This window comes from Pygoscelis adeliae, unplaced genomic scaffold (genome assembly GCF_000699105.1).
Source record: "Pygoscelis adeliae isolate BGI_AS28 unplaced genomic scaffold, ASM69910v1 Scaffold85, whole genome shotgun sequence".
Taxonomy (NCBI): Eukaryota; Metazoa; Chordata; class Aves; order Sphenisciformes; family Spheniscidae; genus Pygoscelis; species Pygoscelis adeliae.
The window spans coordinates 4,822,407-4,844,844 of record NW_008824900.1 but is presented as its reverse complement, the minus strand read 5'-3'; the positions used below and the strand labels follow the sequence as shown (position 1 = coordinate 4,844,844).

The window sequence follows — 22,438 nt, the reverse complement described above, 5'->3', positions numbered from 1 at the left end:
GGGACGAGCCGGGGCCGGGCCGGGCCCGGGCCGGGCCCCCGCCGAAGGTTCTGCTCCGGCGGAGTCGAGGCACCCTTGTACAGGACGCCAGCCCTGGCTTTCAGGCTCTGAAGACTGGCGTGCCCCGCGTTTGCTCTGTGCCCTTCGGAAAGGCACCGCAAACTCTCTCTTGGCTATGGACGGCTTCTGCTAGGGAGCCCTGATTTTTAGATCTCGGGCTTAGTGGTTATTTCTCACCAGCGTGCCCTGAAATTTAATTTTTGTTAACTTAAAATACTGAGCGATAATCCTGGCCCAGTAATTGGAAAAACTGACATCAGTTTCCTTCTGCTGTGTAAAGAAAGCCCAATGCTACTTTCAGCCTGTTATTTGCCAGCATAAGGATTTTACAACCCTTTTTCCTGTTTTGGGAGGCAATATGACCTAAATGAAACCAAACATCAAGTTGTTAAATTAGCACAGACAGGAATCCAGCTGCATACTTTCTTTGAAATCCTCATTAGCATGTTACCCTGAACTGTAAGATGGCTGAGGGATTCGTTTCTGAGAATGCTTCAAGGTTTCTCAACAAGCTGCTGCTGCAGATCTATAGCTGACTATAGGGATAAATCCTAAAATCTATGCTTGCCAGTAAGGTCAAGGCAGCCAGCGGAGATGTATCGAACCACACTGTCAGAGGTAGACGTTTCAGGCCAAACTCATTCCTGGTGCAGCACTGCTAATTCCTTTGAAGTAACACGAGGGATGAATTTAGTCCCTCATGCTGAAAGATATATCAATAGGAAGCAATTTAGATTGGGCCACTTAAAGTGCATGTAATACAAAAAAGAGAGAGAGACTGAGGAGTAATGCTTTAAGGGTTCATAGAGGTTGATTTGTGTAAGCTAGTGAGGTTGTAGCATTGCCGTCCCAAGGGGAAGTTGGGGGAATGGGAAATTGCCTTTTATAGCAGAGCCTCAGGTTAACAGGAGACAGGAAAGTAGTTTTAGGATTACTGTGTAAATTGGCAGTGTTACAGGCTGCCCTTCCAAGTTACACTTCAGTCACACAATGGCACCTATTCACCTCACTCTCTTCCCCAATTATCTGGAGACATACCCAGCTACAGAGTTTACATTTCCTTCACCCACCTTCTCTTTTTCACACAATGCACCAAATAATGATGTTGTCTGAGTTCTGACATTTTTTTTTAAGAGAAATTGGTAACTCAGTTGTAAAACCGTGTTGCTTTGTTCTCTAAGAACTTGAGAATCTGATGGAGCGTACACAAGATAACTAATCACTGAGAGGGTCCTGTCATCTGACTCACTCTAGGTCCTGATACGCTTTTGTGGGCTCATAGCAGGGAAACTGCATTATTCTCTGTAGCTGTTAATGATCCTTGCTAAATATTTTTGGAGCTTTGGACTTTGCCATAGTGATAGACTGCTAATCTTGTCAGAAAGCAAGCAGTTGTTTGCCCAGTGTAAATTGGCAAATGAATATTTTATTATTTTATAATGGGTGGGAGGCATGTGAATGGAAGACTTGGTCATTCAGAGATTGCAGCTGCTTTTCTCTGGGGATCTCACATTGTGTCTCTCTTTGGCATTTCAGAATAGCTGCTGGAAAGCTGCCCTGCCGTAGCCGCTGACGCTATGGAAGACCGCATCCACTGGTCTAGGCTGTAGGATGGTAGCGCACAGCAAGGTGTCAGCAGATAATGCAGTTGCAGCAGACCCAAGATGTCTACTTGACCTTCCAGCACGGGATCGTTCACAGGCTCGAGGCTACCACGGCCCAGGCCGGCCCAGCACTGTGCAGGCACAGAGCAACACGCATTTTCGAACCTTTCGCTCACAAGCGGATTTTAGTAGCATCACTCGAGCAAGCAGCCTGCTGGATGCCTGTGGCTTCTACTGGGGACCTCTGACTGTCAATGCTGCCCACGAGAAGCTGAAGTCTGAGCCTGAGGGCACCTTCCTCATCAGGGACAGCACGCAAAAGAATTGCTTCTTTGCCATCAGTGTTAAGACTGCGACTGGGCCCACCAGCATCCGGATAAACTTTCAGACTGGGCGTTTCAGCCTGGATGGCAGCAAAGAGACTTTTGACTGTCTTTTTAAGCTGCTGGAACATTACTTAAGTTCCCCAAGGAAGGTACTGGTTACCCCCCTGCGCAAAGTCCGTGTGCAGCCCCTGCAGGAGCTCTGCCGGAAGAGCATTGTGAAGACTTTTGGAAGGGAGAACTTAAACCAGATCCCCCTCAATCCTGTTTTAAAGGACTATCTGAAATCCTTTCCATTTCAGATATAAGTACAGCATTAACTGTATAGGGATGCACGAGATGCATGAAGAAATCCAGCTTCCTGGGTTTTTAAACATGTTTGACTGTGAGCAAACTTATTTTTGTAGCAATTTACTGTATTTTGGAATGGAACTTGAACACTCGACTTCTTATGTTTACAAAAACTGTTTGCACAAACCTGGGGTTTTAAAACCCTGGCATATTTTTTCTGCCAAGCAGAATATTTTATTATTTTATAATATTTTTAATGATATTAACATAATAAACTTTATTGTGAAAGTTTTTAAAAAAATAGCATCTCTGTTTTTAGTTTTAAAGGCTCTGGTACCTATCCTGCTGCCAAACTTTAACTGCTGATTGTGTGTAAGTGCAGACAGATCTCCAACGTGGTCCTCCTGCTCTTTGCCCTACCAAACTAGCCTGTTTTAGTGCTAGTCCAGCAGACAGAGGATTCCTGTCCCAAAAAGCCAAAAATAGAAAGATGCAAGCAAGTAGAAAATGTACTCAGGCTGAATCTGCCCAGGAATCTAGCTCTCCTCTAAATCCATGAGAGCAGGAACAGTGTGTTAAGACTATAGCTGTGCATAGGTGTTTTGAAAGAGTGAACCGAACCCTTGGCTGAGCTAATTGCATGAACTCTGGCTTGCCTTATGTCTATTAAAAGCTATAACGCTCTAAGCAAGAAGAGGTTGCTGTCTGATATAACCAAACCATATGAACGTCGGTGGGGAAAAACAGAACTGCCCAGAAATGCCATTCACACCCTTTAAAAGGCCATGAAACCTGTGGCATTGTGATGCATTGGGGGAAGGATAGCTTAGTTCTCTCTTTAAATTGGCATACACAAAATGACAAAGGTGCAGACATCTTTAGACTTCAAAAAGGTGTTTCATGTCTTAAATTCCTGGTGATCTACAGAGCACAGACTTGATATTTTAAAAGAATCTGTGACTTAGCTCCATGACAGGATCCAGAGAGCGTAAGCCTCTAGATTTGCAGCTGTAATTTCTAGTGGCTAAACTGCATTCAGGGAAAGTTAAAATACATTAGACTGTTTTGTAATACCATTTGTAGGAAACTGGTGAAGGCACCACTGGGTTTCTATCTGCTCATAAAATGCAAAATCAGTGCCCCATAGAGCTGTAACTGTGAATGACACGAGATGCCTAATTTGGCAAAATGTCACCTGCATTATGATAAAGTGATTCTCCTCTCTCCCAAGCACTTCCTGAAATCCATGAAAAGCTGACTTAGAAAACCAGCTGAACCAAATCACTTCAAAGGCAGCAGTCTTTCACAGAAATGTACTCTCTCAGCACAGACCTACGGTGCTTACAGTAACTGTAAGCAGTAAATGAAGTCATCTTCAGGGTTTGGAAGACAAAACGTGTCTCTACTGTAATTCACATTCCTTTTAAAGCTAAAGCCACTTTTAGGAAGCATTGAGTATGTTTTATATAGTGTTCCTTACTGAATAATTTGTTTACTATCATTCACTCTACAAAATCAGCTCTTACATTGTTGATGTTTCTTTGGAATAAATAGGTTTCCTCCTCAAACATGACTAAGGATCACTCACAGTCCGTTGGGAAAAAGCAAGAACATACAGGCAGTATCATGTGACCCTCCACTGTGCTGCTTCCCTAAAAATGTTCTTTGCATCGGCCCTGCCTAGCAGTCTCCCATTCCCTTGTCAGCCATCCCTGGCTGAGATTAGCAGACAAAATTTCTGCTTAATTCTAAAGCTAGAATTAGTTGCCGAATGATGCATTTTCCCAGAGCAGCTGCAAGGATATAAATGGGGGAAGTAGTGAATGCTGTGCTATGCAGCAGATACCAGAGCAGAGCAAAGCGACTGCCTGAATGTGAATAGCTTTAAGAAGTTAAACTGGGGGGGAAGTCTTTGTAGGGTGAAGGCTGCCAAACTGGTTTGCTGTCAGCAGAGATGGTTATCCCTTTCCCCTTCCTCTTTTCCCAGCCCCACACTGTGGTATCTCTTAACCCTTCAGGCCCCAAACTAATGACTCTTGCCTGGCTATATAAATGAGTGTCCACATGACAGCATTAGTGGTAGAACAAGTGCAATGTTAGCTTAGAAGGTTCTCTACTACCCCTGATAAAAACAAACAAAACTGGACCTAGATATACAGTAAGGGGCTTCCCACTGGGAGGCATAGAATGAAAAGCATAAGGATTGAGCCCATTTCATTTTCTTCCTGGCAGAAACAAGCCTACTTTCTTTCTCTCTCCCTTTTATTGCTTTAGAGTAAGTTTAGCAGAAATGATCCATATCCTTCCACACCAAGTGCCTAAATCCCTTCATTTTGTCTTTAATATGAAATGCAAACGTGGGATAGCTCAGAAAAAATATAATCAAAACTATAAATAAGGACAAGAAGGTCAGAATTGTATAAAAGGTCTCTTAAGGAAAGAGGAGACAAAGCTGGCTTGTATTTTTAAACTACATATCTTTTCACCTGCCTTATTCTTCTTCCCCTTCCTTCCTTTCCTTCTCTCTTTCTCTCTCCAGCATACAATACAATGGCCAGGCAGATCCTCTTTCTAGCAGATATACGTAGGTTGCTCCAAAGCAGCTAAGAAATCTTACCCGCAGTATGTGTGCTCACAATGTCACTCTGACTTGCCCTCTGTAAGAACTAACGAAGGGCTCTCTAAAATGTCTGCTTACCTGTGTGCACTGATTTAAGGGGCATAGCAGGAGTCTCCTGAAGATTTCTTTAGTAATTCCAGCTGTCAAATCTCTCATCCTCTGTTTAATAAAGTACCAGCAAGGTCAAATAGGGAATTTGCTGTATTCTGCACCTAAAGCAATGGAAACACATAACGGTGCAGTGATTTTAATCCTCCCTGCTAAATAACACGCGAAGAGTGGTGTTTCCAGTCCCTCCCCCTCTTGCCCAGCTCTTTCCTCTGACCTTTTCACTCCCGGCTGTGGCTGGAAAGTGAAGTAAACAGTCAATCTGGTGAAGGACTACGGAAGAACTTGAGCCATGCTCAGGAGCAGAGCAAAGCCACGTTTTCTGAAGAGACTGCAAAATTTATAGTTAGTGGGGTAGGGACAGCTTTAAAATAATACCGTTTGCAGCATGGCGAGGACCGTGGGGGTCTCTGTCCCACAGAGAACAGCAGGGTGGGAACTGCACAGCAGGGTTCTGCTGGGACACCACCCCAGCCCTGCTCCGGTGCAATGCTCCTGTGACTATACAGACAGCAAGGCTGAGGCTTCCTTGCTTTTTAAAGACTGAAACACACATTTGCTTTCAGAGTAGGTTAATTTACATACCATGCTGCAGCTGTAAAACACTTGCTAATGAATAGAGCTAATTAATAGAACTGTAGGTGTTCAGAGAACCTGGTTAATTTAGCCGTGAAGAGTCACTGAATGCTCAGTGGGAGCCTCTTGAATGACAAGCATAACTTTACCCACTGTGAAGCTGTGGTCACACTAATTCTGTTATGATTGAAGTCATTTACAAGAAGTGAGGCTTCAGCTGCAGTCAGCACTGATGCTATTTTCAACGGTCAAGAAAAAAGTGTCCCCCAGGGCAACACGCTGACCTTATCTAGCCATCAATACTCTTCACCCAGCTTGTACTTAATCCTCTATTGAACAGCGTATCCACCTCCTGAACCTTCTTCAGATCCAGTGTCAGCCCTTTCTGTTGTGCTGGGCTGTCATTCAGTCCCTGGCTCTCCTTCCACCTCTCCATTCATGGTGCTGACAGCTGTGTGAGCAATGCATTTATTCATTAATTCCAGCTTTGAGACAAGGGCTGTGTAATAGCTACACTCTTGCAGTCCACAGCTCTGCAACATATCATGTAGCTATCACCTGTATGTATTTGGCATGTACCATATTTGTATGATTGTATGCAAAGTAGTTGGTGCCTTTCTTAAAGGTAATAATTTCAGTTCCAGTATTCTCAGCCCAGCACATTTGGTAATGTAATTTCCATTTTCATACAAGAGTTTCTGGCTGCTGTAAATTTTCTTATTACTGTTGCTGCACAGAAAAAGCTAGTGACTGGCTGAGCTGTGTTAATAGAGCATACGATCAACCTGCTGTTCAGCCTAAGTTTGCTATAGTTTTCCTCTCTATGGACATTAATTACGAAGGTCCAGGTGTACAATGGCATTTACAACCAATATTGCTCTTATAATTTGTCAGTTATGCCAAATGATTCCTCTAAGTTTCCATTCAGTAAAAAAAAGAAAAAGAAGGCTGCAATGAGAGAAATCTTGGACCTTACAGGGGGTTCATGACTGGCCCAGAGGGCAGAGCTGTCTAAACCATCTCAAGCTTTATGCACAGACTGTTTTATAGCATTCAGTATGCTGTTGTGCACTGGGTTTGTATACACTTCCAACAACCAATATATGTGCATCTGCTGCTGTAATTCATCAGCTCACTGTGAAAAGCAGTTAACTCCTTTCTGGAGTGGATAGCTGAAGCAGCAGGAGTCTAGAAGGCGGCTCAGAGATGATACGAGTGTTTGCACATAGTGACTCCTGGGTTTCTCCATCTTTCTCTAAAGCCTGAGAAGCCAGACACAGTAAGCATCTCATGAGTGGTGCAGATGACCTTCTCAGCTAGCCTGTGTGTGTTTAGGGCCAGACTGACTGTCATGATGGGAGTCCAGGTCAGATTGGCAGTTAAGGGATGTTGTTAAAGGATGTTTTTTTCAACAGGCTGCAGTATCATTTGTCCTTGGGAATTAAATAAGAATATCTCACCTAATTTGTGCGTTGCAGTTGTAAAGGTATCAAGCACTGGTGAGACTTTAAATGACTTCAACTTTCTGCCAGGGACACACAGTTTTGAGGACTTTAAGCTTAGCACAGAACACACCAGGAACACTTCATGTCTTCTAATATGCAAAGTCGAATGAGTGGCCCACATGCCACTCTGGGCTTGAATTTTATGAATAGAAGCCGTGTACATACTGATCAGAGGGATTTTCTCTGGAGTCTAAATGCAAATAAAGGAGGACAGCTTTTGTTTTAGGAGCAGAGAGTGAGAAGGAGTGTGAAATAGCAGGGCATACTGAATCTGTAAGGCACAAAGGATGCTCCAGTTAGCCACAGAAGTACTTGGGATAGAAAAAGAAAATAGGAAAGAACAGAAATTCAGCCTTTGGGTGAAGTGCTGCTGAAATGAGGCTTAGGACTCTGAACTTGAAACAAGGAAACTATCGCCTCCCCTGTGATTCTGGAATCTTGTATTATATAGTTGTCCAAAATATCTATTCATAAATAGTTTGAGTGGAGCATTATAGCTCAGACTCATGGACAGAGACCTTTCCAAGGCATCAGGAACCCTTAGTTTCATTCTGGACTCTGCCAACAAATTATTCTATACATCATACTACTTTACCTTGTAATCTCCCCCCAGCTTTTAACTGTGGATAATTTAGACTGATTTTTCACAGCACATAACAGAATGTGTATCATCTTTTTTTGGAGCATTAGGCAACGCTGCAAGGGTTTCAGTAACAGAGTGCTCAGTAAAGAGCAGTTTGGCTTTTTTTAGTTCATTATGGCCTATTCTCTTTCTAGTCCTTTTACAGCTCCCCTGCTGAAACCACAACAAATTCCACACCTTTCTGACAGTAGGATAAAAGTCTCTTGATTCAAACTCTGAGTCTATAAACCACCCCATGACTTCATTGCCTTACCTGTGCAATGGGTATCATGCTCTAGTCCTGGAAGATTTTTCACAGCACGTAAGGGGGGCAGATTCAGACTAGATGTAAGGAAGAAATTTTTTACACTGAGGGTGGTGAAGCACTGGCACAAGTTGCCCAGAGAGGTGGTGGATGCCCCATCCCTGGAAACATTCCAGGTCAGGTTGGACGGGGCTCTGAGCAACCTGATCTAGTTGAAGATGTCCCTGCCCATGGTAGGGACTAGATGACCTTTAGAGGTCCCTTCCAACCCAAACTATTCTATGATTCTGTGATTCTAGGATTTACTGTAATACACACATATATTTAGGAAGAGCCTTTAACGCTGGGGAATAAAAGTACAAAGGCCTAGGTATCAAGAAGTATTTGCTGATTATTATCTCATATGTCTAAGCATTATTTTATATCTACTTTTAAAACAAATATGCCTAATGAGGAAGGAGTTGTCCATGTGTACTGTGCAACCTGTACGGTGTATCTTTTTATTATGCTTTGGAACTAATAAAACCTAGGCAATCTTTCTTCCTGTTAAGTGTGATTTATGCACTGTATGCAAAACCACACATGCTTATCGCCAAGGTGAATAAAATGACAATTTCAATCACAGATACTGAAATAGCTTAGGACTTCCAAATCTCCATGAAAAGATACAAGTGAAGAATACAGGTAAGGCTATGTCTGTATACTAAGTATAAAGTGAGGACTACACAGTCCTTGGCTGCCTTTCTTAGCCATCCATATTATTTTTTCCTTGCTCTCCTACATATCTCATTTCCTTTGTAATTTCAATACAGTTTTAAGAAGACAGTGATTTTAAAATGCAGGACATTTCACATTAGTCCAAAATACGATTTGGGATTGGAAGCCCAGATAGATAGGTTTTAGCAGTGACATTTCTACTGAGGAAGAATAATCTCTTCTGACTCCTTAAAGTTTAAAATACCACAGTTCATCTGCCAGACCTAAACTTCTGATCCAGGTGAAAGAAAAAGCTAACTGCTGCGTACAGTTTGCTGTAGTTACACTGTATACAAACCATTATCTCTTAACATTGTATACAAGCCCAGCTGAAGCCCAAAGGCAATTGCATATAAATGCTAAACACAACCCATGGGCATACTCCAAGCTGGTATAAATAGGCTTCGAGTGAATTTATCAGTGCATGTGTAATTCCACTAGCTTGAATGCTGGCCATTGGTGGAACAAAAAAAATCACTGCAGGGCCAGCTTGAAGCAAATGCCACGTTTAACTAATGGCCAGCAGTCTTCAGGGTTTCTTACAGGGCCTAATTCAATCTCTAGTGAAGTCAACAGAACTGAGCTCAAAACTAACCTTGACAGAAAATGTTTTCTCTCTAAAGGAAAATTCTGTGTGAAATCTGGGAAGACTGTAGCATGTCAGAGGAAAGCATCCTGGAATGCTGTGAAATTTTGGAAGGAGTTAATGCATTTGAGAGAGCCAGAGAAAATATGAGCTGGGTTTTGAAAGAATTGCACAGAGGGAATAACAGCTGCAAGGGCATACAGGTGGTTCTCACAAATTCTCTTGCCAGCTGTAATCTGTGTTATAAAAAAGGAGTCCCAAGTGCAGAATAATTATATAGCTAGTTTAGAGCTTTTTACTCCAAGGTTCAGACATGTTACATAACCCAGCATAGTCCTAAAACTGCTCAGTTTCCACTGACAATGGTGAAGGCCTGAGCCCTTATTGAGGATTTAGAGAAGCCACTTAATCACCATACAAATTATGCTACTGTTGGTCCAAATTTTTAAAGATTGAACTTATTGCAGGTCAGTATTAACAGCCTCTAGTGCTTGAGCTGAAATGAATGCATTCTTTTTTTCAAGCTTAATCTACGTTAAGTGCATAATTAAGATAATGCGCTAATTGTAGAGAAAAAAAGGAAGGGGAAGAGACACCTATTAAACACCTTCATAAGACAGTGTCTTTTTAAATAACCGTGAGCAAAGTATTTATGAAACTCCCCCAGTCTGAGTCATAGAGACTTTATGTAGCAGGCAGATTATGAAAGTAGCTTGGCCTCACTAGTTATAAATCATACAGAAGTGGCTGAATTTTAAATACAGTCCATTGGGTTAGGTGGTCATTTATACATTTAGATTAGGACAGCTTTGGCCAAGCGCAGCTCAGGAAGTTCTGTAAAATAGTACCTTGCAAAATTGTTCCAGAATCTAGAGGTTTGACCTGTGGAGACCACAAGTCACCACGTGAAAACAGATTAAGGGAAAAGAAACTAAACTCAAAATAAGAATATCTACAGTCTACTCACTTTTACTTTAATCTCTTGCAGGTCTTCCTTTTGTTTAGTTGCATAATGAGAAGCACAGATTGTACAGTATGTCACTCTAGCTCAACAGGCGCTGGCATCCAAACACAAGAAAAACAAATCCCTTCCTTTTAATTCAAGTCCATCCTGCTTCCCATGATTTCCTGCCCTCCAGTGTAGTTCAGTTCCTAGAAGAGTTGCACAATACAAATATACTGTTGCCTGTGCTAACAAAATAATTAACCTGCCATGAAAAAGCTGGCATAAATATTATCCCCTCTTGGTAACTACTAAACAGCTAAATTGCATGTGGTAATGCTGCTTGCTATTAATGTAAATTTAAAGAGATACAATGTTTACAAATCTAAACAGAACAGCCAGTGGCCTGTTTCATGCAGGGTGTACAACAAACGGCACATTTTACTGTGAAACAACTACACCAGAACCACTGCAGTTAAAGAACATATCTCACAGTCACAGTCCTCTAAATTTGCTGGTTAGAAATGATCCTCCAGGAAATCAGAGGCTGAGAAGGGGAAAAGAGCATCATCAAACAATACTTACTAATGTTATTGATGGTGGAGGAGGGGAACGACCAGCTTTTCACTGAACTCAGTTTCTACTTTACAAATCAATTCAGGTTTTCTGCTCTGTATGGTTCAGTATTAAGAGCTTTGAGGAGGATAAGCTAGTCAATATTCCAAACCTGGTCCAGTTTTATTAATTTTACTGTAAGCGTAAATGAAAAAAATATCCTCATGTGATGAAGTTGGAGCTCAGACTTGCAAACACTAGTCCTGCTTTGGAAATACTCCAGTCTGTGACCTCTGCTTCAGCTGCTTTAGGAAATGGAGCTGATAACCCAGGACCAAGTCCAGGAAAAGGAATTAAACATCTGGAGACTTAAGTGTGCATAGGAGAAGGAATAAGGATTTAACAGTGAATAACTAAAATCCAGAAATAATTCTGGAGCAATGACTAAATCACAGGATTTCTCAGGTGCAGGAAGCAGTTGAAACAGCAGGTTGCAGACCTCTCCTGCTGTCTTCTACTCAGCCTAGAGAGATGCACTACTGTTTGTACAGCCTCTACAGACCAAAGTGCCTTCCCCTCCTCCACAGAAGCCTGTGTAGTGCAGGACCTTTGCCTTTGAGGGAGGCAACAAGGACTTAAACCAAACCCTCTCCCAGCACTGAATCTGTTTGGAAGCAAGTGCTCTGGCTACTAGACTACTGGGAGAAATTAAAAAAAAAAAAAGTTCCTTGGCAAATACAACAACTACCTCAGGACTGTCATGTTTGATTGTGGAATGCTGTGAAAGGGCAAGACCATCCATATACCTAAGACAACCATCTCCCAAGAGCAAAAGTATGAAAAGGAGAACTTTTCAAGAACTAAATACTTCCATGAATCTCTACTGAAGTTGGGGGAGTTTTGCTGTTGATCATAGAGGCAGCAAAAGCAGGACTAGATTGTGCATGTATCAGGCTGACACAACAGGTATTCTCCCTCCTAGGAGTAGTCAAGGGCCTTGATTTCAGTAGAAAGGCTTACTGTATACTGACCCATGAAATAACGCCACCTGGCCTGCGCTAGTCAGATCTGACTGTAAAGTGCCTGTGTAGCTCTGACAGTAACAGAAACAGGATGTTGGTAGTTGACAGGAAGTTCAGGTGTTAGAGTACAAGAAAGTCAGAAGTGCTTCCTCGCCAACTCTTGGGTTTGCACACAGACAGAAAGTGTATGACCTAATTTAGGAGAATCAGACTGCAGATCAGGATATTAGTCTTCTATTTGCCACCTCATCAACGACAAACTTGAATTTGATTGCTCTTATACTTCAGCAGCTTGCCAGTGCTCAGATGTTTAGAGGCTCTGTTCTGCTTTTTAGTATGTGATATGAGTAACACGGAGATTTCATTTCAGGATTTTGCTCTTTCCTTTGTTTTATTTTGAAAATCACAAAGGACATGGCTAAAAGCCATAGTCATATCTGGTTCAGGATTTTCACATCTGATTATTAATTGTCTTGGAAAGATGATTTGCCTGGGAATAGTACGGTTTGTGCTTTTGTTAGTGTTATTGAGGGGTTTTCCTTCCCTCCTTCTGCTCCTCTATTTCACAGAAGGCTCTTACTCACATAATAGTAATCCTTTAATTCTTCAGTTCATATATGCCTTCCCTAATGCACACGGAACTTCAGGCTTAGGTATGGTCATTTGGATGACTGCTTTGCCATATGACTTAAGAAAGACCTATTAAGCCTCCCATGCTGAGGATAAGGCCCCTTCTTTGAACTTCTTGTTAGTTAGTCCCCCATAGAAATACATCATATGTTTATGCTGTTCCATGTAGACTTATATCTGCTCTGTGGCCTCATACATTGCTATTGATGACTGTGCAATCGAATGACCTGATCTGCTGTGGGCTGTGGATCACGGAGACATGCTCCCAACGGTGAAGCAGCTTTTTCTCTCCAGCTGGCACACAGCAGCGTTGTGTCAAGACCCTTCCTCAATGCCCGAATTTGGTGTAGTGGGAGGACACCTTGTCCCATGAAGGCCACTGCTCTCTCTTGTCAATGCAGGAAGAGGAAATAAGAGAGAATTTTGTGTATTATATTCCACTAATGCCCTATAATACTAATTGCTGGATTTTTGACCAATACCTAGCTACCAGTTCCTATGGAAAGGGGCTCAGTTGCTCTATGTGGATAAACAAGGCTTTGCAGAGAACTTTCTACAGAGGCAACACAGGGAAATCATGTCACAAACCCATTCTCTCTTTTTCTCCACCCTTTGCCTTCTCCTCACCCCAATGACTCTTAAGGAGTTTATCTGCACTCACACACAATCTGTGGGATGGGAATCCCATTTAAAAAAAACCTCTGCTGGCTTCAGAAGTCTTGTAAAACTGCTGCATAGCAACCAGGCTGCAAGTAAGCAAGGCAGAAAAAAGGACAGAGTGACAAGGGTGGCCATCCTGGCTCCCTCACCCTCAAAAAGCTGGAAAATCTGGAGGTGAAGGGGGCCATGTCCTCAACTGTAAGTAAGGAGTGGGGGATTTCCCCCCTCTTCCCGAGGAGAAATCTATAAGGAAACTATTGTGGCATTTTGCTATCTGTGTGTCTCCTGTGGGATTTCCAAAATTGTTGTTACACAAGTTGTGAAATCTTCCCTGTCCTTTCAGAGGGGGAGGGGGCAAGTATGGACTTGCTGGAGCTGGATGACAGCAAAGGACAGAGGTAGGTAGACTTCCTCCCCCTGTGTCTATACTGGCACCTGTAAGAAGTTATGTAGTACAGGAGGAGCTGGCTCTGACCCAACCTACTCTGGCTCTCAGCAGGCATTAGTCATTTTGGCTTGATAATGGTCTAACTACAGCCACCCAGCTACTGGTTGGCAAGCTTGAATCTACCTACCACAGACATAACTTCTGATAGCAGGAGTCCCAGGCACCCCTATCAGCTGAAACATATGCTGCCAGCGACTGGGAGACAGCAAGAGGGAGGAGGTGGGTGTGGTGTAGATAGGCACACATAGACACATGATGGGCTGATGACTCTTCCCATATCTGGTGAGGCAATGGGAATATACTCAGATAAGTGAGAGCCAAAGCAGAGATTGCTGGAGCTGTTTGAAAGTAATGATGGAAACATTTAGCATTGGGAAAGTGGTGCTCATTCACTCATTATGATGTTGCAATGTGAAATTTCCATGATTTTCCTTAAAACGGTGATTTGATACACTTTGAAGTCCTTACTTGGTAGGGCAAATGCATTTACTCATGGGACGTGAAAAGGGGTCTCCTTTCATCCAAAGAGCTATAACGTAATTCCTTTAACCAGTCATACATGGCAGATCCTGCTCCTCTTTCTACCTATACTACATATTTCTTTCCACTTCCCTCCTAGAATTATATAAACACTACAGTGCCTTCAGTACATTCCTGTAACGCATATATTGTGCTGAGTGGTTGATCCTCCAAACTGAAACTGATAAGCAGGTAAAAGACACTCTCTGAAAAAGCAGGCTCATCCATGCTGTTTACATAGCTCCCACACTGAAGTGTTAAATGTAACCTGAAGGACTTAGTACAATTAGCTTGACCCTCAACAGCGTGATCAGTATAACCTTTCTTTGAGTTGCTCTAAATCAAAATGCGTCCTCTCTTAGCACATTGGTCAAGCCTGGTAAGTAAAACCAGTCCCAATCCATATTTTGCATTCCTGAAAGTGAAATGTTTCTGAATAATTTTAGCTCTTTCCTGTGAGCCAGTAACTAGAAGGCTGCCGGCTGTGTATTTCACGTGATAGAAACAATGTAGGCAGGGTGGTTTTTAAACAACTCAAGAGTGTGGTGTCACAGACAGCTGAGACAATCCAGCAACTTCCCCCACGACTTGGCCTTTCTCTTTCTCCATCCCTGCTCCTGGGCCATGGAATCCTACTTCATCCTTTATGATGGTTCTCAAACACTTCCAGAGCCAAGACAACTTGCTATCTTAGGGAAAAAAAAAGTCCAGTCATGTCACATTAAGGAGCTAAAATGGCTAAAACAAGCATCCAAGAAATGTCAGAACCGGTGCAAAACAGCAGCAGCAGTATGTGGCTGGGATAGATTAGAATTTTTCAGATTTTAGGATTACCAGTTGTTCTGTTATTTGTGTTAACCTCCACAGTGTTGTGATTAAGAAACACCCTTGTGTATTACAGAACAAAGAGAGCTTCTAGGATGTACCAGCTCCTGTTCACTTACCAGATCTGGCAGATCAGTCATGCAGAATGTCAATAAAAGACAAACTTCTCAATCTAGACCAGAGTCACTGAACAGCTGTTGCAGGAGCCTGCTGTTGAGTTTGGCAGGATCATACTGGAAATAAAATGCTGAACTGAAAGCATGTACCCAATAGCTGAGAGAAATCATTCAGAGTCTATTAATAATGTGGCAGGAAGGATCCAAACAAACATCTAAAGTGATTGACTTTGCTACTTCTGTCACAAAAAGGGAATGGCCTTACTGATACGAAAAGCCTGCTAAAGAAAGAGTTGAGTGCAAAACTTTCTCTCCGTTAATTCTTCAGGAAGGTTAAGTTAAAAACTTAAATGCTAAATTTAGATTTCATTGGGGAAAAAACCCAACCCAAACCCAAACCAAAATAGCTGTAATTAAGGCTGATTATTTATGGAGTAAAATAAAAGACTGACCAAGAGAAAAAACATGCCACTGACTAATCCAGGAACATTTCAGGTTTACAGTGAACTGCATTAGCAAGCAATACAGAATTAAGGCCTCAGTTTTCCTCAGACTTTTTTAGGCAAAATTCCCATTGAAGTTGCTGCAAAAAGTTGACAGTGATTGCAAAACTGAATTCAAAAGAGATCTCAAAAGGATTTGAGTTTTTGCTAAAACATAAGAAATCCCTTTTGCACAAAAAGTAATTGAGGAGTTGGAGAAAACCAGCCTGTTTTATTTGCCTAGCTACACCTTCTGCATCAGGTCAGATTTAATTTGTGATTTCATGGGTAGGGCCATTAGATGTTAGCTTTCCAGAAACTAAGTTCTCCTCAGGGGAAGGGCTGCAGCTGAATAAGAGCCTGAGCATCTGATCCAAAGGCCATTGGCAATGGAGAGAAAGTTTCCAATGATCTGTGGAGATTTAGACCTCAGAACAGAAGAAATAGCAGAGTCTTTTCCGAGTGCATGAAGAATCGAAGCCTTTTGGCCAACAGCAGGCACATGCAGGGACTACCACAAGGCTTTGTTCAGATGACTCGTACATACAGACCTTCATGGGTTCAAAGCAGGCATACAAGATGATACTGAGTTCTTGGAAAAATGGGAAGAAGAAGGAAAAAAGGAGGGGGGAAAAACAATAGTAACTTTTTACTTACTGGAATCCAAGATCATCTTCACAGAAAATGCAGTTGGTTACTATAATTTGGAAAATGATTGTTGTAATCTGCCTGTTGGTAATTCCCTGAAAAGAAAAAGCAGGCTTCAGGCCAGTACGCTCTTATTTTCTTGGACAGTAGCTGTTAAGTCCTTTCATCTTGCTGCAGGATACTTTTTAAAAACTTTAGCTTTCTCAGTGTTTGGAACCTACCTGAGGTAAGAGAGTAGCAGCTGCGAGAGGAACCCCTCAGGGCAGTAGTTAGTATCTCAGTGGAGGACGTTCTTCCCCAGGTAGGGAAGCAACTGGGAGGTGTGGGCTGAGGCTGGGTGCCTGAGTCTGCTGTGCTTCAGTTAGTCCTTCTGGTTGAAGAAGATAGCATAGATTAAATGAAGGCCAGAGGGGTAACAAAAGGGGCTATAACCCATCCCCCCTGTTAGCTCTAACCTAGCAAAGCAACTGCTCTGTCACAATACGGTCTTACGGTCATCTCAATGCAACTGAATCCACCCTTCTAGGACTGGGGCAGGGCAAATTAACTTTTTCACTGTTCCGCTGAGTAGCAATGCACTTCTGTGACACAAAGATCCCTGCTAGGATCATAGATGTGCCTCTGTGTTTCTGCTTGTAGCAGAACTTGGTATACCTGTGCTTTCTAAAGGTGCTCCAGATGTAGCGCACACAGCACCAAACAACTCAGCCCTCCTAGGAAACACCGAAGGGGTACAAGACAGGGATTTATTTGTGCCCATACATTTGCAAAAAATGACAGCTCAATCTGTACTACGAATCTGAAATGAAATAGGATACTATGGTACCTCAGCAAAATGTTCCCAGGCACAGTTCTGGAGAAATGACTACTCAGCTAGTGAAAATATTTTAACTGGATATGTATAGCTATTGTCAAATATGCTTAAAAATATTTGAAGAGAAACTTGCAACATGGCACATGCATGTTGATGTCAGTTCCAGTGACACACTCTCTGCACGCTTGAATTGTCCCGACAATACTGTAACAGCAAAGGCTGCTAAAATAGTTGTTTTTAAAAGAGGTACAGGAGGTCAGCTCAACATGAGAGATGACTGTAACTTTCAGTAAAGCACCCGTTTAGTGAACTGAGCTTGGGATGTGTTGTGCTTTTGTAGTTCAAAGGGAGCGTCTCTCTGTGCGTGTTTGGCTTTTAACACCATCCCTCCATGTGATTAAAGAAAGCCACAAGAAAGAGGTTTCTACATTATTATCTCTTCCTGGAAAACAAACCTGACTGTTTCCCCGAAGTTTGCTGGTACAGAATTATGCAGCTTTAAAGGCAGCCAGACGTTTTGGCTGCCCATCCACTTGCCTTCCTTGAAGTTGTCATTATCTCTGTTTTACTTTACCTGGAACTTAACAATCCCTCACTCCCTTTCCTCCTAGGTTTCAGTAACTCTTCAAAATGAAAATCAATAGTGTTCCTTTTACTCCAAGGTACAGCCTTTCAGATAATCACGTCATATTGTGCAGCAGCTGCTTGGAGCCTATGCAGCAGAAATAGCCCTTGGATGAAGAGTTTCCAGTAAAGTAGCTGCCTTTTTCTAGCATTTCACTGTTTACTTGTAACATTGGTTTAGATCAACATTGGGTTTTTATCAAGTGATTCAAGTGACATGTTAGTGGCATGGCTAAGAAAACTCAGAAAGGTTTTTTTTTCAATTACTTCACCTTAGAGACTCTAAATAAACAAAGATCTTACGAGTCAGTGGATTTCATTCCTGTCAAATGACCAATGAATTAAAACAAAATAACCTCAAACCTCTCATTAGCAGAACTGCATGTGTAATTTCAGTTTCTGTTTTGCTATTAACTGGCTTGTAAATGTATTATAGTAATCCTGCTTCTTTTTTAAGAAACTTGTCATCATGACAGATACATGAGAGGCCTTAGGAAACCCCCCTCTCTCTTCCCCCAGAAGTGTCAAGTTTGCGAAGAAGAGTTGGCATTGCAAAAGTCTGGACAGAATTTAACAAATTTTCTCAGTAGATAGGGCCAGAGCCTCACCCGCTGAAGATTCAGGGCAGTCTCCCTGACGCAACTGGAGCTGTGCAGATGGGTGGCCTGATCCTTCCCTGGAAATACACAGCATGAACTCAAAGAACTGAGCACTGAAAGTGAATGTGCTATGGCTGATAGTTCTCATAATCCACATTATCTGAAATATCAAATGACCTCAGAGACAAGCCAGGTTTCTGTTAGTACTGCGGAGAAGTTGATTTATGTATAAAACTTCTAAGGAGTTCACAGTATAAGTGACACATGGAAAAGCTGAAAGTAGCATATTCTTAGAAATACAGTGACAGGGCTGGGGGGAGGGGGTTGTGGGCAAAGGACTGCAGCAAGGCAAATTGTTGCATTTGGTTTGTCTTGGATCTTTCTTTAAAAGAAAATTTAGCTCACCTGCTTTTTGAAATGTTACATATATATTTATATTTATGCTACAAATAGGGTGATGGCTTTGTGGTGTATTGAGTTACCATAATATAAATGCAACTAGTTGCCCCTCTGCTCTGTCCACATAAGACATACATGGGCATAAATGCCCCCCTGCCCTGTCCATAAGACAAAAGTCACCCTGCTATATTTCTTTTTTCCCCACCATCAACAAATGTAGACTGTTTCCTTAAAGTTGACTTGCCTCATCTGTTGTAATCATAGAGTGAACTATCAAGAGCAGAAATAGCAGCTGAAGACTCTGTAAAAGATCCAAAGCTTTCCTTTAAGAGACTCATCTCTTTTAGTAAGAATAATTGAATTTTAACACTGCCACAACACAGTTTATGATTAAGCTCTTTTGGTTAATCTTAAAAGATTTCTAACAGGAAATTTTAACTTTCCTTTTCCCTAGAGGCTTCTGCTGCTGTGTAGAGGAAACCTGGGTTTATAAGCAGAAAGCTAAAAAAATAAAGAGCAAAACCAGTCAAAATTTACAAGTGAGCATTTGGCCAAGAGACCCCCTTCCATACTGACAGACACCCCAGAATCTTCACCATTATTCCCAGGCTAAAGAATGCTCTCGTTCAAGAACCTGTACTGTAGAGAGTCCTGAATACAACTTTGTGTACAAGGAGGGTCCCAAACCCCAGTGAAACTTGTCCTTATTAGGACATTTCAGGACTGCACAAATGGATTCACATGATGTCAACAAAACCAAGGCCTGGTGAGAGCTTGGTTGCAGATTTTAGACACAGCTCTCTCTCTCTCTCAGGTCTGTAGGGTTGGTAAGTAAGGGAAAAATACATATTGATCTTGGTCAGAGAAGTGGCGCATGGGCTTTCTTTTCCCTTTAGAGCACTGTCATGTTCTATAGGAATGGCCCAACTGAGGGTGCCTGAAAGCTTTGCTGCATCTGTGTAGTGACCTCTTTATAACCCTCTTTATTGCCTACATGAAGATCAGTCAGCAGCTGTGTCAGTCAGCTTGGATTTTAAGATTTCTCCCTCCACACACCCCCAGCCTGGTCTCCCCGCATTCCAGAGAACTACAACTGGCTTTGTCCCAACTCCTTCCTGCTCAGAGCTCCTTCCTGTGCAAGCAGATACCCTCATCACGTTGACACTGCTGCTGGGAGATACCAACTCTCAAACAGCAGCAGCTATGACTACACTACCTGGACTACATTTCCTTCCTTCTCTCCCTCCCTCCCTCCCTCCCTCCCTCCTTCCCTTTGGCAGCCACAAGCACCCTGGATTTCTGTTTATCTCCTATTATGGTGCCGCTTGCCTGCCTCGGTAATATCTGCTACTTTTTTGGGCTTTCAATGTCGTCTATGGGAAGAAATGACAGACCAGAAGCAAGTGTCCTGCAGGCGAAATCTGACTCACAATTGCCTTTACTATTGTAATAATATTTCTGTAAGTCTAGAGAAACAAGGCTCTATTCCAGATATGGTGTCCAGGGAGAGTATAGCCTCTTCAACTCATCTTTGTCAAGCAGATGGGAGAGGGTTCAGGCAACAGGCTTGAGAACAAGAGAAAGAAACAGGAAACTTCTCTTAGCCTACGCGTAGGCTGATTGTATGATCCAATATCAGAAATACACATAAAGCTAGAGATATATGTAGTGATAAGTCACTTAGTTGGGTGTCTGTTCATTCAAAACTGAATTACTCTACAGTGCCCACAATCCATTAGAGACAGAATAGCTTAATTGAGAACAATCTGGTGAGAGTATGGTTTAGCCCAGAAGTGATGAGCAGGAGTTCCAGGTCCCAAAATAGCTCCATTAAAGCTCAGTAAACTAAGAGCACCTCTCTCGGTGTCGATTTCTGCAAAACACAGGACTCTAAAGTCACCTCAGCTGGCAGTTTTCTAGAACTGTGATGATCATTGAGAGCACTGATTGATACAAATACTGTTTTTCCTCAAAATCCAGGGGGATTTTGAAGCACATCCAGATATATGAAACTTTCCTTTAAGCAATAATCTCATTGCAAAGTACTGACACGCCGAGAATTCCCCCCCAGTTCAGGAGAAGTGCAACATAGAAAGTAACAAAATGTATCCCGGTATTCTGCAGCCTAGTCTGACTGGGGCAGAGCTGAAATGCTTTTTGATAGAAGCTTTTAAGATATAGATTCTAAGCCGAAATCTTTAACCAGGACTTGAGCCCAGCTTTCTCCAAACTCAGCTATTTTCAGCCCACATCCAAAATTCATACCTCATTGAATGGTTCTATCCGGTGCACTTCAAAGTCCAAGCATTTTGAGTAAGTGCCATCTTCATTAATGTTCAAAAGTAGTTTACATTTGACTTACATTTTACTTTCTTCCTATATTCAAATTCCCTGTTCTAATCACCATTTCCGGTTAACCCTTACCCATTTCTGGAGATCTATATGTTCACTAGTTGGAGAGAGGAAACTCTGGACTTAAGCACCAGACCTAGTCAGTAATGGAACAAAGGTTTGTTTTATGACCAAAAAAAGCTAGACTAGAAAAAACCATATCCTCTGTGGTACTGACTCAGTGTGATGAAAAGTGGCAGAAGATAGTATTGTTCTTCTCAGGTTGTTCCCTGACAGGGTACTTCAATGCTGCAATAGAAATCACAGGAACTGGCAACAGCTAGAGACACAATCCGCATCTTAGCAACAGATAACAAGGTTCAAAGGTGGATTACATGCTTATATGTTGATTGAGTATAGGAAGAAGGAAGTAGTTTATTCATTGATAGAGGACAGAGCTTTCATTCAAGCCCTGTTACCAGGAATATTCAGAAATGTATTGCTGCAATGCCTTAGTGCTGAGCCTATCGGAACTCGTGCCACTCACCTGTTTTGGAACAGGAAGTTATTTACCTTAGCTTATACCTCATGCACACACATCCTGTTTGCCATGCAAGTTCTTCAGCCAGGTGGATACTTAAACCACCCAGCAGCCATTCAGCCAAACCAGTTTGTTGGCAAGATGCAGAGGGTATGCTAAGTGGTGCTAATTCTGGTTGGCTGCTCATTCAGATGTGCATCCACCAGTTGTGGGTTGAAACTCCTCTTGACTGCAGAGGCCCTTCCTCTTCTGCACAAATCCTCCTGATGTAGTAAATACTAACCAATAATCAGGACAAATGGTCTGGAGGAGAGATTAAAGAGCAATAGAAGAGTAAGCAAAGAAGAATTCGACATCGCCAAAGGAAAAAATAATTCAATTGCACTGAGCTTAACTAGCTTGGGAGAATGTCCCAGAGGAATAACCCTTATCTGGTAGTTAAAATTACTGGGAAAAGCAGCAGGAAGCATGCTGGAGAGAAGGGGGAATCCTGCTGCTATGCCATAGACAAGTTGAACATAATTTCTATTTTCACTCTAGGTTGCACTCTGTGCCACTCACTCCTACTGACAAAAACACGCACACCTTCAGTTAGTATCAAGATCACATTGAGCAGAAAATCTGCGCAAAGTCTAGCTCTAGTAAATCACAAACTGAAATGACTCACATGGTAAATACTCCTATTCACAGCTTCCTGAGTATGTTTAATATAGGTGGATATTTATACTTTATATCTGACAGATCTGAATTTCTTAGCTTGTTTATACTTCCTTTGGAAAAAGCTATATTTAAATCAGCTTTTTATAGAACATAGTCAATGAAACTAATACACAGTACTTTTAGCTAACTTATATCTAAAAGGACACTGCTTTAATATTTTAAGAGCAGTGGAAATGAACATAGGTCCAGAGAAGCAAGAAAGAAACATTTGAAGAGACTAATAATATGAAAAAGGGAAGATTGAGT

The 22,438-nt window shown here is 42.0% G+C and overlaps 1 protein-coding gene across 1 annotated transcript; it reads left to right on the top strand.

The window, feature by feature from the left end:
- The first annotated feature begins 1,642 nt into the window (after positions 1 to 1,642).
- SOCS1 (suppressor of cytokine signaling 1) lies at positions 1,643 to 2,567 on the top strand. The gene has a single exon (XM_009324735.1). It carries the CDS (start codon positions 1,672 to 1,674, stop codon positions 2,293 to 2,295), a length of 624 nt encoding a protein of 207 aa, XP_009323010.1. The 5' UTR covers positions 1,643 to 1,671; the 3' UTR covers positions 2,296 to 2,567.
- Positions 2,568 to 22,438: the final 19,871 nt, after the last annotated feature.